This window comes from Ceratosolen solmsi, unplaced genomic scaffold (assembly GCF_000503995.2).
Source record: "Ceratosolen solmsi marchali unplaced genomic scaffold, CerSol_1.0 scaffold14, whole genome shotgun sequence".
NCBI classification, from domain to species: Eukaryota; Metazoa; Arthropoda; class Insecta; order Hymenoptera; family Agaonidae; genus Ceratosolen; species Ceratosolen solmsi.
This window is the reverse complement of record NW_011948420.1, coordinates 9,309,293-9,327,366: the sequence shown is the minus strand read 5'-3', so window position 1 is coordinate 9,327,366 and position 18,074 is coordinate 9,309,293. Positions and strand designations below refer to the sequence as shown.

Sequence of the window (18,074 nt, the reverse complement as noted above, 5' to 3'; positions counted from 1 at the left end):
GCTAAAAGTGGGATATCTTACAAGGGATGAGCAAAATAAGTATTATTCAACAGACTCTATTATTCCCCATAATTAATTATTCTTCTCGATATATATTATGGCATTTTAACTAATTAGTAAAGCCAATGTGAAACGTATGATTTTACATTGTCCAACAATGTTATTAAAATTTTAAATTATAGAGCAAAGAAAGCAGATATTGCAACTAATATAGAAAAGGCTACGTAATATTGATATTACATATTAATAACTATTACTATCTGTTAACTATAAAATATTTAATATTGTGTCCATATTATTGATATTAATAAATAAATGCTTATGTTAAGATAATTTTAAAATTAAATTGGATCAAGATTTTGTAATACGTGCAATTTGTAATATTTACTCACAGCCACACACGCGCACACATGCATGTACGTATATATATACATATATATAATTTTATGTATATATATATATTCGTACGTTTAATTGCACCTTTAATTTTTAGAATGAAAGGTTTTTAATTAATTTTAACTGTGACAGCCTTTCTACTATTTATATTGAAATCGTGATCTCGCAATTGTTGACTAATCAAATTTCAACCGAAAATTTATTATAAATGCTGATAATAGCATTCAATTTTTTATAATAGAAAATTACACGAACGATTAAACTTATCTCTGTATATTAAAGCTTAACGTAAAAAATCCGTTTCTATTCATTAACATGTAGTTAATTATTCGTTTTGGAAAAAAAAAATTTCTTAATATTGAGACATTTTTCATCCGATAGTATGAAATATGAAATTTAATTTAAAAAGAAACCACGAATAAGCAATCGATTACGTTCATATCATTACCAATGTTATTATTTATATAATTTTAAATTTCACAATAATTAGATAAATTGAAAATATATAACTAAGTGAATTTATAATTAAATTGAACAATATAAATAAATTTTTACTGTGTCTTCATGAAAAATTAATTCTACTTTAAGGATAAGATTTAATTATTTTTTACGATTTGTGGTAATTAGATTTTTAATTTGGTTGAAATTATGGGAAGTCATACGCTTTTACTAAACGTAAATTTTGCTAATTATTAATTAATAGTATTTATATAGCAATTGAATTTTCGTTTTAGTATGAGGTGTATTAATTATGATTTCTACATTACTTAATGCTGAATGTAATTCTTCTTCGGTCGATTTTTATATTAAATTATAATCATATAGAGTTTTTTTTTTTTTTTTTTTTTTTTTTTTTTTTTTTATTGTAGTCATTTTAATTTCAATGTATTTTTCAGTATCCAGGACAATATGTAGCTTTATACTTATTATCCGGGAATAACTATAGATTATCAAGTTTTGTTTCTTTGAGCATAAATACGAAACCTATAAAAATATATTGAAAATTTGTTCAATTTTCAGTTAATTACTTATGCATTTGCATAAATTAATTACAAAAGTTATATCTGAAATGATAATGTTTAGAGTCCATAAAATTCTGATTGAGAATAAGTATACATTAAATTTTATTATTATACAAATAAATATTTGACAAAAAATCAAAAGGGGAATGAGTAGATTTTAGAGAAAGTTTTTTCTTCACTTGCAATATTAATTATCGTGTACTTATAAAAATATTGAGTATTAATTGTGAATTATTTGATTACGAACAGTAATTTTAGAATTGAACGAGAGAGCTAACATCTTCAATATTAAAAATGACACTTCATTAAAAACTTAAAAACTTAAAAAAAAAAGGCGTATATTTTACTACACTTTTATTTTTGTTTTAATTTCTCGTTTTACTTTCAAATTTTCTCGATGTTAGTGGTAATTTAACGAACGATTAGTATATTATGTATTTACGCCTCTATATACGTATGAAGAATTGGAAGGACGAATTGTTATAATCCCACACATCGCATGTGGGTGGGTAACTGGATTATTTTGCATAAGCTTCACAATTATGTTGATATTTGTTTCCTATATACGTATATTCATGTATCCATGAGTTTGAACAAAAGGACGAGTAGTGCTGTAACGCACGTATCCATAAATTCATGCATGTGTATTATGTATATATATATTATTTACCTTTGTTATAAATATACGAGCCACGCGCCTGAATGTATGCACACTCGCACTCATATACGTAGCGACTCGCGTATGATATGATATTTGTATCGTAACAAATTTTCTGGTCGACGATACTAAGGTGACTCAAAATTTTAAGCGTTAAAACTATCAAATTCAATTAGACTATTTCTAGTGTTATGTGTTAGTACATTACACATGCAGACGATCTATATGATTTGCGATATACGTACTATGATTCTGTGACTTTGTGTCAGCTCAATATAAAAATTATTCTATTATCAGTATAGTGTTACGTCCTGTCGTTTTCTATCACATGTGTGCATGTATAATCTCTCTTGTGTATAGTTTTTGTCAAATATAATGCTACACAGTATAATGAGATGCGAATACATGTATATGTGCGTTAAAATACGCAACATCCGTAATGCAATAGATACATTCCTCAATACTTATGTTTAAAATTGCACACACAATTAATTAATTGTGTATGTGTAGATATTTATGTGGGTAGATACATGTGCTTAAATATTTCAATCGGATTACCATATTTATAGAGTTATATACCGCATCGTTTTAAGTTTACAATTATAGTACGAAAGTAGAATCTTGTAAATGTATTTGACAAATTATTTAGTCAATTATTATTTTCTTTCCGTTTCATTTATTCAGTCTATAAGAATTCGTCATTTAAAGTATCAATTTATGTATTTCACGACATTTTATATTATATTTAAAAATTTCCTTTATTAAATTACGATAATTATTACATAGAACAATATATGTATATATATATATATATATATATATTCTTATTGATATAATTTTAGGTTTTTTTTTGGTTGGTATTTTTTTTTTTTCATTCTTTAAAAATATTATTATCAATTTGATGAATGTACTCGCAAATTATCATATTAAAACATAAACTTTATTGAACATTATGACGATCTTTAAAATATTTTTTATTTGGTTATACGCAATTTATTACTCCGATAACATGCGAATAAAGGATTTTAATTAAAAATAATGTTATTTTCTGTAAGTTGTAGTTTAAGAAATTTCTTTCATATAGTTTTTATTTATTAAGAATGTTACTTGATTTTTTTTTTTTTTTTTTGTTTTGTTTATGTTTTCCAATCCAAGTAAATGTAAACGTTATTATTGCAGAATGTAAAAAGAAAAAAAAATTCATCCTCATCTTTATTCTCAATTCTCAATCAATATAAACATTTTCATTTATTCATAAGAGTTTTAGACTTCAGTTTGAAAATAACTATCTATTAGCGCGATATCGCATACATTTTGCATACATTTTTATGTATTCCAGTGGCGTCCCTCGCTCAAATCTATCCTCCTGTCTATTTTTGCATTTACGATTGGAGGAGCTTTGCGAGGAGGAAGCAGGAGCACTTGTATAGCTGTGGCGGTGCGTTTCGCAAATAAAATCAAACTGCTCGAGCGGAGTTATTCGTTAGTGCGGATCCGTTGGCTTTTTCACGCGGAATTGTGCGAAACTTTTAAGATTCGCGGCAGTACATTACACGGCTTGAAAATTTTTGCTTTACGATCTGTAAATAATGACGATGAGAGCAGTAGGAAGGTGAGATTATGTGTAGATTATCCATAAAAGGAAGATTATATGTAACTGCGTTTCTATGGTTTTTGTCGCTGCTAAATTTTTACGTAATGAAAGCATTTAATTTTACTACATTTCGAAAATGTTTACGTCCTGTATAAATATTGTGAGTGTTGGAACGTTCGCGTGTTGATTTTATTTCTTCTTTTTTATTTTTCTTTTTCAATCAAACGATCACTTGGAATAGAATTATAGTTGTACACAAAAATGGTTGTATATTAATTTTAAATTAATAAAAAAATTCTATAATATTTTTATATCGTACTTTAATATTTATACGCATGTAATAAACAAACTTATTATCAATACTATTACTTTGTTAATTAGTTATTTATAATATCTGTTGGAATAATGTTATTGCATATTAAGTCCAGTACAATTTCCAAACATGAACAACGCACTTAAACTAATAATTGCTATTCCTTGAAATTATTTATTTATATCTTAAAGCAAGCCACGAGTACTTAGTATATTTTGAAAAATGATTAATCACTTTTGGAAAATGCCGATCCATATTGCAATTAAGTACGGTAACATAAATTTAGAAAATATTTATTAATATTATTTATTAAATTTTATTTTCATTTTTCTTATAGGATTTTAATATTTTGTATCTATAGAACAGCATTACAAATACTCTATAAAATCAAATATTTCAACGTTATGAATATTTATAGAAAAAGAAAACGAATTTAAAATTATAATTTTAAAAGGATAGGGCATCATAATTTAATATATTGATTTACAAAATGAAATTAAAACTATTAGGAGCATTAAGAAAACATAATTAAATATCAATATTATATTTTTGAAAATAATTGATATGCAATTTTAGTCATATAATAAATTACGTTTGATTGGATATTTGGATATTTCGTTAAAAATTGGGTTTTTTTTTTTTAATAATAATAATAATTACTTCGATTTTTAATTCGAGCAATTTTGTTGCTTTTTATAATAATATTAAATAAATCAATTATAATCGATAGATAATAATTATTAATCAACTTAAAAATATGTAGATTTTTTTACACATACGTTTTTCGAACTGATTTTATTTTTTCTTATAAAAAAAAAAAAAAAAAAAAAAAAAAAAAAAAAAAATTTACCATTAAAAAATTATTTCAATAAATTGATAATTAAATAAACCTAATAATGATAATTATTTAATGTTAGAGATATTCGATTTCCGTATCCTAAATTTGTCATGAACATAAAACATAAAACTTTTACATGGAAATATTTATTTTTAATATGTTTAGAATATGTTGTGCAGTTTATAGCTGAAAAAGATATTATGTTGAAAAAAAGGTTCTTTTTTATTTGTTCCTTGGTACGGGTTTAGATATTTATTTCCTATATTGTGTAAAGATAATATTATGTTGCATATTTGTATATATGATAATTGTATGCATAATCATTAAAATATTAATAAATATTACTGTGAAAAAAATTAATAAATTACAAATTTTATATATAATAATTAATCGAATGTTCATTCGCTACGTACTAATAGTTTTTTCATCATTGTTGTATTTTCACGTTTAGTATATTAATAACAAATGAAAAAATATAAGTTTATACAACAGATCGTATTTCTTGGTCAGCAAATGATTATAAATTTTAATAATTCCTAACAAATATTTGCATCGTTAATATTATTTCTTTTAATCCTTACAGTATACATGCAGCTTAAAGTTTTTCATTTTTCGCATTATCACATATGAGTATAAGAAATAATTTGAGAAAAATTTTTTCATCCTTTTTTTTTCTGTATCGACTATTAAATTATTTATACACGATTGCTCATTGTTTTTTGTTATAAAACTACACAAGTCATAATGTGCAATCTTATTTAACGTTCAAAAGTATGATATAAGTCATATTATTTCTTGGATATTACTTATCAATTAATGATAGATAAATATAGATGAATAAGTTTATTAGAATACAAATAAAAATAATTATATTATCTATACGCGAAGTTGAATTTTCATTTTTTTAAAATAGAATATACTTATAATGAATTATTATGTAATGATTTTGGAATTTATGGTATACGTAAATGTATGTAAATCAAAGCAAGTAAAATAATATAATTATTATAAGATCATCTATTGATTATTGTTAAGTTTCACGATGTATGCAATACTCAGTAATTACAATTAGATAATTAATAGTTACTTGTAATTTCAAATAAAAAAGCTTTTTCAATATATTATAAATTGTTTATATGCATATATTTCAATATTAATATAATATCTCTACATATTAGTGAATAATTAATTTTTTTTTTAATTAATATTTTAACGAATATAAAACAAATTCTTAATAAAAATATTATTTTCTTATAAACGTTATTTTCTATGCTTATGGAAACATATTGATTGGAAACATATATTATGGTATTGTATGTAACCTTGAATTGAATCTGAAATTTATTAAATGAAGTGTATATTATATTATTAATAATATAATAGAACGGATAGTTGTACACGAAACTTATTAAATACAGGACGTTGTGTTAAAAATGCAACATTAGAAATTAGAAAATGTAGATTAATATAATCAATAATCTTTATTGTGATAATAAATTTCATTTGACTAGTAAAATTATAATGAAAATATCTATTTTCTATATGTAAACATTATTTTTGTAAGATTGTATAATAATTATCAATAGTTATGAGTATTATAATTAAGAGATTAAGTTAAATTTTATTATAAGAAAGATTAAGTTAAATGTAGGTGTTTAAATTAGAACGAATGCTGAATATATTTTATTTAAATTAAATAGCATTTGCACAGGAAATAATCATTTTGAATTTGAATATAAGTGAGCAAGATTATATAACGAGTTGTTTAAAGCACGAATGCAATAATATCTAAAGCAAAATTTTAAAAATAATATACATTACTCTTTAGATCTTTATATAATATAAATAGCATTATAATTTAATTATAATATTGATTGGCTTATAATTGGAAAATTTAATTCTCTTCAAAACTGATTTATCTTTAATATTAAATGCTTATATATCAATTTACAGACTATCTATTAAGACTTATCTATTCTATCTATTACTTATCTATTAAGATTATAGACTATCTATAGAATAATTTGATGTTTCATATTTTTTATTTTGTCATTGTTCGATAATAATTATTAATAATCTATTTTTTATATTAAATATATTAAACACGTATGCTTTTAGTAGGATAGATCACTAGACAGTGGTGGGGTATCAGTTTCAAACTTGTATTGTTGTAATAAGTAATACGAAACAATACGTCCTTATACAATTACAAATTCAATTGTAAACTATAAATTGGTAAGTGCAGAGATAATCGTTAAATGCATATTATAAAAACGAATATATTGTTGTCTTAATAATAATCAATTCTATTTTTTGAAATGTACTTATCATTTATTTTAAATGACGGTAGTTTAAGCATTATTTTTCAATAGAATATCATTGGAATTTTATATACTACAAATACGATAGAATGATTATTAATTTTTTTAAATTACAAAATGAAGTTTCTTTAATATGCATAGTTAATTTTAATATTTCGTTTTGTTAAATTCTTTATTATACCGTGTTTACAAAAAAGACTCGATAAACTATATTAATATTCGCAAGTAGATTTTCGATATTAAAATTTTCAATTATGCAACTTAAAAAATCACTACATTATTAAAACTTTGATTACTATTAGTTAATAGTTATAGTTATAATATTATTGTTATCAGTTCTGAATAGTTAATTTGATTTTAATTATGGCGGCCAGTAGTAGGCGGCAGTAAACAATTACTGCATTATTGTTTTACGTAGTTTGAAATTATATTTTTAACAATGTCTATGTAATTTTCTAAACAATATTGTTTGGAGTAAAAAAAAAAGAAAAAAAAAAGTTATATCGCCAAAACTAGACTTTACTATAATCTACTTTAGGTATATGATAATAACTTCAAAAAAATTAATTAATTAATCCCAATATAGAAATTTACATTGTAAATGCAATATTATATAGCTAACGATAATTCATATAACATTGAGAAAATTATATTATTAATAGAATGCATACAAGAATACGAGCGCAGGCGAAAGTAATGTAAAGTGGAGCCATTGGAATACATTACAATTTTTCCTCGCATTTTCTAAAATACATTCAAGTAGCACATCGATTTTTCTTGATACAAGATTCGCAATGTTGAACGCGTAAAACGGGCATGTAAATGACGCCGGCGCGCTCCATCTTGGACTCGGATGACTAATAGCAGCTGCATTTTTTTCCTAAAAGTTTGAGCGAGAGTTGATGGAGAAACGAGTCTCACACTAATCGTGCCTCGATTATGAAGGATCGACATTATTTCCCTATACGGCTGTTCCTTCGCTCGTGGTTGTTTCAACGGACGAGCTAAACGCCTATTTCACACCAAAAGCTAAGCTTCTAATGAAAATTGTGTCAGTCGAATTAACAGTGCTTATTTGGAACGGAAGATTACACCCTGACGTTTTTTTTCTACTATTTTGTTTTTTTTGTTTTTGTTTTGTCTTTTATGGCAGACCTCTTCCTCTCCTCTTTATCCCTATTGTTACCATAATACCTCAAATTGCAATAGTTTGCTTTGTGCGTGAATATCATTGTTTTTGGTCCACATTGACTGACTCTAGCCTCATTGAAATCGATAATTTTATTTCATTGCTTCGCTTCTTCTTCGATGGCATTCAATATGTTCAATAATGCCACTCGTATCAAATGACTGTGATATTTAATCTCGAAATTCGAATGCGTGTTTTTTCAGACATTTTTCCGACATTTTTCAGACAGACATTTAGCGATTCCGAGTGAAGTCAACATTTTCATTCGAAAGAAATAGTCGGCTTTGAAAATTTTCGATAAAAGACTTTGTATTTTCTCTATTTTCTAATCGCAAGGGCGCGCAGACAAAACTTGAAATAGGCTTTATTTTTTATTTTATTACATTTTTTTTTTTGCTTTATAATTTGCTTCTGTTTTACGAATAAGAAGTCATTTAATGTGTTTTCACAATGGGGAATTCCAGTACTTTAAATTACTCGCAAATGTAATATTTTTAGTCGTCTATTTAAATATTTGTTGTGCTATGGTGTGAATATAACCGCAAGTTTTTGTCTCGTAAAATTCATCTTTGTTATTTTATTTGTACAGGTCTTAATGACCAAAAGAATTCCAAAAAAAAAATATTATTTTAATAATTATATAATATGTGTCACTACGGATCGATGGAGAAATAACGAGATTTTTGAAGTTTTAATTCTTAAATTTAATTATAGAGACTGCCAAATAGTTTATAAATTTCTAATTTTTTTAAATATTAAAGTACTATTAAAGTATCTTTTTTTAAAGCTCCTTTTTTTTTTTTTTTTTTTTTTTTTTAAAAATTTTTTTTTTTTTTTTTTTTTATCTTTCATTATAATAGAACGTCCGAGTGATTTATGCTGCTTCCGTTTTATAAAACATTTTACCGAGTTAGTTGCGTAAAAACTTTTTTTTTTTTTTTTTTTGTTCAGAAAGTTTGCCCATCTAGAAAAACTTATCTTTCAAATGAAGAAATTGAAGAAACAAAAACATCTGCAAACACATCAAGAAAGCGTAATAATAGCTTCATTATTATAGTATTTTAAATTGTGAAAAATATGATAATAATTAAATTTTTATTATTTATTTATTTATTTATTTATTTTTTTTTTTTTTCATAGAATTTTCGTTGATATTGATATTATGTAATTGTTAATTCAATAAAATTATCGTAAATTGAATAGAAAAAAAATATCCTAAATTATCATATATTTTGTAGATTCATAGAGGCTATATGCAAAACGAAAAAATTAAATAAAAAAAAATCTTGTATATGATATACGAATATTTATTTTACATACATATTCGGTACTTGTCCATTCGAGTTATTTAAACATATTTTTTATTACGATACTTATTACATAGTTTATAAAATAAAATTTTAAAATGTTCATACATTTGAAGGACAGTTGTAACATGCTAATTGAAATCAAATTGTGTGTAATTCGAAGCGGATAGCTAGAAAGCCTTGTACGTACATTCATTCGATTCAGCTTCGTAGTTCCGAATATTCCTCTTATCTATGAGTAACGAATTGCGAGTTGTAACTTGATATTTATAGCTTTTTGGTAACTGTGTTTAACATCTCTCTCTCTCTCTCTCTCTCTCTCTCTCTCTCTCTCTCTCTCTCTCCCCTCCCTATATATATATATATATATTTATCATTTCAATGAGTTACTTATGGTCTATTGCTATGAAAGTAAGCCTAATTATTTAAGAAATATTTCAAATGAAATAAACTGGAGATACGGAATTTGTGAGATTCTAATTTCAAGAGACATGTTATTCACTAATCAGAATAAGCTGCCACTATTTTAGAAGATTCATTATAAATAATATTGTGAAATTGGATAAAATGATTTAGTATATTAGACTTTATAAATTGGATTAAATAGTAGAATTGTATTTTATAAATAATCGTTGTTTAAATTATCAAAAAGATAATTCTTACATAATGGACACATTTCGAAAAATTATATATATTTTTATGTACTATTGATTGTAATTATTACATTTTTTTATCAAGCTATATAAATGTTTTAAGTAAAAATAACATTTAGAGGTGAGTCGGTTGTCGATTGATTATTTCAAACTTCAAATTCAATTCAATAAAATTCATTGAAATAGATTTATATACGAGTTAAAATAATAAAACGTAAAACATAGATTAAATACGAACAATTTATAAATAACGATTATTATTCATTTCAAATTTCAATTATATAAAAATGTAAAGAAAGAAAAACATTGGCTGTATTATAAAAAGACATCAGCATGACTTACAATATTTAAAAATGCTATAATTGAAAAGATACGTGACGTACGATCATAGGGCCAAAGGCTTTTCATACAATTGTAATTAAACGTAGCTTATACCCGTAATTAAATAATAAAATTTTTACATTTTTTACTTGAATTGTCAATGTAGTTTGTGAATTGTCAATCAGTTTATAAGATTATATAAGTCTAACAATTAATTATAAACGTGATACAGTTATTGGAAAGTATTGAAGAAAATATTCAGAGAATTACATTCACGAATACAATGGCTTACAATGTTTAAAGAATAATTTTACGCTCAATTTATAAGAATGTGATTTTAAAGTTTTAATTATGCGAGCTCATCCGCACGTGTTACATTCATAACTTTTATTTGATATTATTTTTAATTAAATAAATTATTCGTTCATTTATTTGTTGTAAAGTTATTATTGCATTATAAATTATTATCTAAAATACGCTCGCACACAATTGCAGAAAAATGTTTAATCTAATAAAGTTGTGAAATAGAAATATTTATTTATGCCATTAACAATCGAGGACGTTACTATACAAATGTGCTAATAATATAAGCCTACATTGACACAAATGACATTGAATTACTTTTTGTTTTGCATTAATTAGTAGATATTTATTCAATTGCTAGAGACGCGTGCGTGAACTTTATGGTAAAAAAAGAAGAAGAAAAGGCAACTAGTAGACATTAAGGGATAATAATGGATTAATCTATGAACAAAATTATTTTGTTTAATTTGAAAAAAAAAAGAAAAATTGTGAATATAATTTAAATCGGTAATTTATAAATACATAGAAATAATTTGTAATATATTATTTTATCTCTCTTTCTCTCTCTCTCTCTCTCTCTCTCTCACTCTTGAAAGGGATATTTATATCTACAAACATTAAGTTTTCCTCTAAAAAATTGATCTTTATAACGAACAAGCACAAGGCTATTAACAATATATACATAGAAATAAAATTAATTTCATATTAAAGTTTGATGTTTGAATGAACATTATTGCAATTTTCATGATTATGGTATATTAAGGTCGGTGATTAATTACAGTTATCGCTAAAAATCAATTTCTGTGTACTTATATTGTAAAAACTCGTGCCCTTCAAACTTTATCAATCAGTTAAGAGTTTAAACTCACGGGTCATTAACTTATAAACTGTATTATTAATAAAGAGGATGATGCTCTTACGAAATGGTCGATTTCCTCGTTCCACTCGAAAGTCGTGTTAACACGGAATAGGTAAATACTTGCGGATAGAGTGGGCCACGAAGGGAGGAAGTTTGCCACGACCTCGTTTTTACTTTTATTGTTTGTTGCCTTGAATGCGAAGGTGAACATTAAAGAAATTATGCAGTGATAGCTGGCTCTTCCATTCTTTCTATTAGTACAAAATTGTGCTTTGCTTTTTTTTTCTCTCCCGCCCCCCGACTTTTTTTTTTTTTTTTTTTTAATTTTTTTTTGCTCTTCTTTATTATTCTTTGTCTTCTCATTAAGAATCAGGATTTGATGAAATTCAGTAATTAGTACACTAGTTTGTATTCAATATCATGTAGGAGCATCAGCTGGTAAGGATTTGTTACAAACTGTTTTGAGTTTCTTGAAAAGTAATAAAATATGTTTTATTTATTGCATGCTTTATTTATTTATCACAAATTTATTGCATTCAGATTCTATTTTAAAGATTATTTTATCTTTAAAAATTATACGTCAATTGGATGTTTTGTAAAAATATTATTATCTTAATATATATGTGAATGTAGATGATATATTATTAAAAATATAATATATTCTGTGGCTTATAACATACAATTTCACTTAAGTTTGAATATATAATGATGCTTATAGTTATAAATACAAATACTGGAAATACATTTTAGCAATTTAACGAATATTTTATTATTCATCGACAATTTTTCTTTCACGTATACTTTTTGTAGAGGTTGTTGACATATAATTATAAGCTAATAATTTCATTATTTCTAGTGAATTATCATGTAACATAATTGGAAGTTATTAAAATTTTTATATCTGATATTAATAATTGATTGGCCATAATAATATAATTGATTTACGAATCAGCTTTGTTTTCACTATTTGTGCAATATATTACTTGCTGTTTTATCAAGTATGTTTTTATTTAGCATGGCTTTATAAAGAATATTTGCATTTTAAAGTAATTTATCTAGAATTTTATCCCAAGCTAACAGAGTTCATTGAAATATTAAGTGATGGAAATTCATTTAGTTAACTGCGAACCACAATACTTTTGTAAAATCGATACTCACCTAAACGTACCGCAAACGAATAAGTTATCGAACGATGAGTTAAATACTTTGACAATTATCTTTTAAGACATAATTATTAACGTGGTGTATTACATACAGCTAAGAAATGTTTATGTAATGTATCGAGTGATAATTAACGTTCCACTAATAAAAACAATTCCAACTCAATTACCAAAGCAAACGTGAAAATTTTATAATATTCATTCATTGTCAATGTACACAGCATCCAAGTATATTAGATTACGTCGGTTTTATTAAATGAAATTAAAATCTTTACGAATTCCTAACTCTCTCGCGAATAAGAGGGAATTCAAAGTTCAAAAGAGAAATAATTAGGCTACCGAAGTTTTCACGCAATGTTCACGCAACCTTCGCAACCCTCGGAAACCCTATGAAATTCCTTACGCTGGCAATCAATGGACGCAACTCGGTATTCGGTATTCTCGGAGCGCGCACGCGAGAAAAAAGAAGAAGCCACGATCGTCGGTTCCACGAATAACTCGCGCGCGATTTATTTCAGTCAAGTTTATGGCCGCGGTCGAAGTTACATCCTATGCGTGCGCGACGAGCTTTCACCCCCGCAATCATCTTGGCGCGCATCGGGCGCAGTCAGTTTTATATGGTAGAACCAGGGAACTGCTTTGGGTATTACGGCTAAACATTTCACATCGCTATAAGAGAATTTCGATAAAGCGGTCCAATTTATAATGAGTTTTTTCAATTGCGAATTGCGACCTCTCTATTGCCATAAGCAGGCGTACGGTCGATCCGCCCACGAAGACGATCAAAATTCAATTGCCGTAAGTTACAATTTATCTTTAATTATCATTGATGTGTATCACAGGCTTTTATCGTAAGTATTTTCCAACCAGATAATTTAGGGCGAACATTTCAACCATTAAAGTGCGTCTATACGCCGTATATGTTGATATGGAATAGCCAACGAAAACTGTAAACGTGCACCATCGAAGCGTTATTTAAAATTTAATTTTGTTATTTTAGTAAGCTACGAATTTTGCGCGCAAAGCACAGCGTCAAGCTCGAAAGCTCTAAAAGCTTACTGCACTAGATTTAAAAGAAAAATAAAAAAAGAAAAAAGAAATTCCACAAAAAGTTGCAACAATCAGATGTTCCAAAATTTCGACATTTAGGTGTTTCTGTTCCAATTTACTCAACGAAATTTCATTAGCTTTCAAATTGCTACAAAATTTGCAAAAATAACTCGACCGAGTGCTGCTTGACATATTTTTAATGTTTCTACATTACCATGGTTACTGTACGAGTAAAAAACAAAACAAAAAAACAAAAACAAAAACAAAAACAAAAACAAAAACAAAACATAATAATTAAACGTAAATTATGCTTTCTTTTGTTTGTAAAAGTTTTAGAAAATCCTTCGAAAGTAAAATATTAAAAATAAAGTTGACTAATTTTAATTTTCAAAGCTAATTATAGTCCTAGGGTATGTGTTGTGGCCATAATTCTTTCAGTCAGTTCTTGATTTATTTAATTAAACGTCGTCGACATCGGCGTAATGTAAATTTCACTTGTAAAAAAAACTTTTGCCGAAGATTCATATTAAAAGGATGCACGATGTATAATATTGGAATGCAAATTATATTATATTATATTGCAATGTACTAGTAACATTCAATGATAAATATAGCTATTTTATATGAAAAAAGAGTAAATTTTATGAAACGGATTGGTCGTCATTGCAGATAATCAAAGTAACTAAATCTCTTTTTTTTTTTTCATTTCTTAAGACCTTAATATTAATTCAGATTATCTAATTTTACATTTTTGTCGTTGTCTCTTTATAGTATATATTTATTTACCAACTAATAAAAGCAATCTTAAATAGAGTATTTAGGAGTTGTCATTTTTAAGCGAGTCTATTAAAAAACGAAAAGCTTCGTAATATTTGTTAATAATTAAAATACGTCGCAATTAAATCATTATTAAAGAAATAATATTGCTTACTGTAATTTATCGATTACAATATTTTTTGTTGTTGTAGTTTTAGTACCTATTTTTTAAAATGTATATGCATAATATTATTGATACTGATCTAAATGAGATTCACGTATATAAAAAATAGTCGAATGAACTATTGTAATGTAGTCGTAAATCAAGATAATGGCTTTTCAAATACGATTTTAAAAGTTTGTTTTTTCTTTTTTCGTTATGCACGTAATTATCAGGAATTCAAAATCTTACCAAAGGAAATATATGGATATATATAATTCGCTCATTTTCGTATAAATCCTATTTTAGATTTGAATAAGTCAGAGCTGTTTGGCTGAATTGATAAGAATTCAATTTGAATTCAAGCCTGACCTGTATGCCTAGATTCATGAGTAATAAGTCTTATATGATAGCATTTTTTTTTTCTTTCAAAATCCATTTTCTATGCAATTGATCTTTACAATTAACGTTCATTTTGATTAAGCCGACGAAATTATTTAATCTATGTTTACTTTTACAAAAGCAGTTATGCGTATATTTTTAAAGATACATGGGGCATGTCTTGTATAAATTTTGTTCTTATAATTGTCTTTATTTCATCATCATCATCTTTATTTCTTATTCGCGGTGAAGTTTATAAAAATATAATCGTAAGCAAATAACAAAAAACAAAAAAAAAAAAAAAAAAAAAAAAACAAAATTTTGTATGAATAATTTTTCTGTCCTATCCGAAAATATTCAAAAAGCTATATTCACTATGCAATTAAGAATCAATGAGTGAAATCTTTTATCTTAGGTTTTCTTCTTGAAAATATGTTCATCTGGTTACATAAAACAGTTGATGTGCATACTTAAGTATGAAGTGTTTTCATTTTAAAGCAACTGTTTCCTTACATGTAAAATAATAATTTATCTCATGTTGAATCAACGCGCATAAGTTCGATCTTATAAATTATTAGTGCATTCATGTATATGTATATTAAGCATACGATAGTAGTCGGTGATTTAAGAATGAAAATCAATAATCTTTTAATAGCAATTTTTATCAGCAACAATAAAATATACATAATCAGTAAATTACATTTGATAAAAAAAAAAAAAAAAAGTGATATAAAAACTTGGGTATTTAGTGATAAATAAACATAATTTAGAAAGTAAATAACATTGTACATATTTTATATGTAATGACGAGACGAGTCCTCTTATCCTCGTTTCATCTTTAACGAATCGCTGGAATGGCTAATTTAAAATTATAAATCAGAGATACTTTGAATTTAATATTGACGTAGCTTATACTTATAACTAAAAAGCAAAATGAATATTAAGTATATCGGAAAACAAAAAAAAAACATTTACGTCAGATAATAACATAGTATATTTCTTATATAATTATATTTATGCATTTTTGCGTAAATGTTATGTTTCAAATTTGTTTATTATTCGATGCTCTTTTTTATTTTAGTGGCTCGATATTTTGACTTCAATCGAACATTTTAGCTCTTCGTTATGTTTGAATATGTTCTACTTTGCCGACATTTACATCTACACACATAATAATAGTATTGCCCATATTTTTGTAAATTGCGTGTGTATAATACTGGGTTGCAATATTTTCTCATCTAAACAATGTATAAATATAATGAAACTATGAATTTATAATTCTTCGGCCGAACCGAAGGTGTGCGCATTTATACGCTTTATTAATCATATATTAATTGACTAGGAAGAGTAATTCACGTCCACACTAAGTTTCATATCAACTTTATATAACGCTTGTATCCAAAATTTTACGCCTGAAATGTTGTTAATTTAACGAGTCCTATGCTAATATTATAATATCTTCATCCAAGTAGTCATTCAACAAATTGCTTATTATTGCTGAAATAATGTTTTATAAACATTTGTCGTTCTTTCGCGTAAGAATGTCATAAATTCTATGCACTCCTAATATAAGAATTATAAATGAATATTAAGTTTTGTTGTTTATAAATAATACTCATAATACCTACGATTTCGTATTTGATAATTTATACGATATATCATAAATCATACATTAAAAGAATTTAAAATAATAAATTACAGGATGTGGGTAGGGTTTTAAAGCTAAAATTATTCGCAGGCTGGCGAAGGGAAAGTTTTAACTAGAAAACAGGGCCATTTTTCAATGACATAATCGGTCGTTTAAAATTTTTATAAAATTGAATTATAATTATCGTATATAAGATCGTGTTATTTTTGTTCATATAGTTGAATACTTAAAAATTTTTTAACGATATTTTAGTCAAAGCAAGTATTAATGAAAGGGAATGAAAAAACATTCTCGTGCTAATTGATCCACATGTAGAAGCTATTGAAGAAAAAATTTGAAATATTTGCTAAACTTTATGAATTTAATCAGCAATTATCAATGGATCATTAGTTAATAATCATTTAAGTAAAGTTTTATGTAAATTGACAGTACTATTTAAGAACATTGGATTAAATAAAATTCTTCGTTAGAGCTCTAATAATCAGCCGAACATAAATTACATAAACAAACATTATTCCAAAAAATTTTACTCATAATTTTTCTCCATTTCTCTTACGTACTTCGTTAATTTCTTAATTATTGTTTTTTACAGCGATAAAGTCTCTTCCGAGAAGAGTAACCGTTTTCACTAGTTGCACTGTATTTGCACTCATTCATTCCAAACGTATCCTGAAAAATAGAAAGTCTATCTTGTGAAGCGGCGAGACCGACGACTCTCTCAAACTCTCCTTTTTCCTCTCGGTATAATGAGATCAGCGAAAGAAATAGAAATTGCAAGTGAGAGAAAAGAGGTATTTGGCCGAGTTATATCGAGCATTAGATCCTAAATTCGATATGCCGCACTGTCTCGAGTAACTTTTCATAAGTGCTCGGAAATTACTTTACTTAACGTTGTCAAATCCACAGTGACAGTCTTATTCGTGTGTCGCCTTAGTTGACGATCCCGAAAGTGATTGCTGCTAAAATGTTGATGTGTGCTAAGCAAGGATTCGCATTAGATTAATAATGTAAGTAGCGTGGCTGATCCACCAATCGTATGTGCGGCCGGAGCAGTAATCGCTCGCACGTACATCGATCAGTCTCCGTTTATAAATAAACTCGATTTACATAGAGTCGACGAGTTGGAAATCGCTGAGAGGGGAAGA

At 26.0% G+C, this 18,074-nt stretch overlaps 1 protein-coding gene across 2 annotated transcripts in view; it reads left to right on the top strand.

Moving 5' to 3' along the window:
- Positions 1-3,632: 3,632 nt before the first annotated feature.
- Positions 3,633-18,074, top strand: part of LOC105361069 (uncharacterized) — a 42,513-nt gene continuing 28,071 nt past the window's right edge. Inside the window, exon 1 of one of the 2 annotated variants that reach the window (XM_011498165.1) lies at positions 3,633-3,688. In XM_011498165.1, coding sequence (XP_011496467.1) covers positions 3,666-3,688 — 23 coding nt within the window. In that variant the 5' untranslated portion in view covers positions 3,633-3,665. Of the gene's footprint in view, positions 3,689-13,402; positions 13,733-18,074 lie in introns of those variants that run through there. The other variant, XM_011498167.1, reaches the window with a different exon arrangement.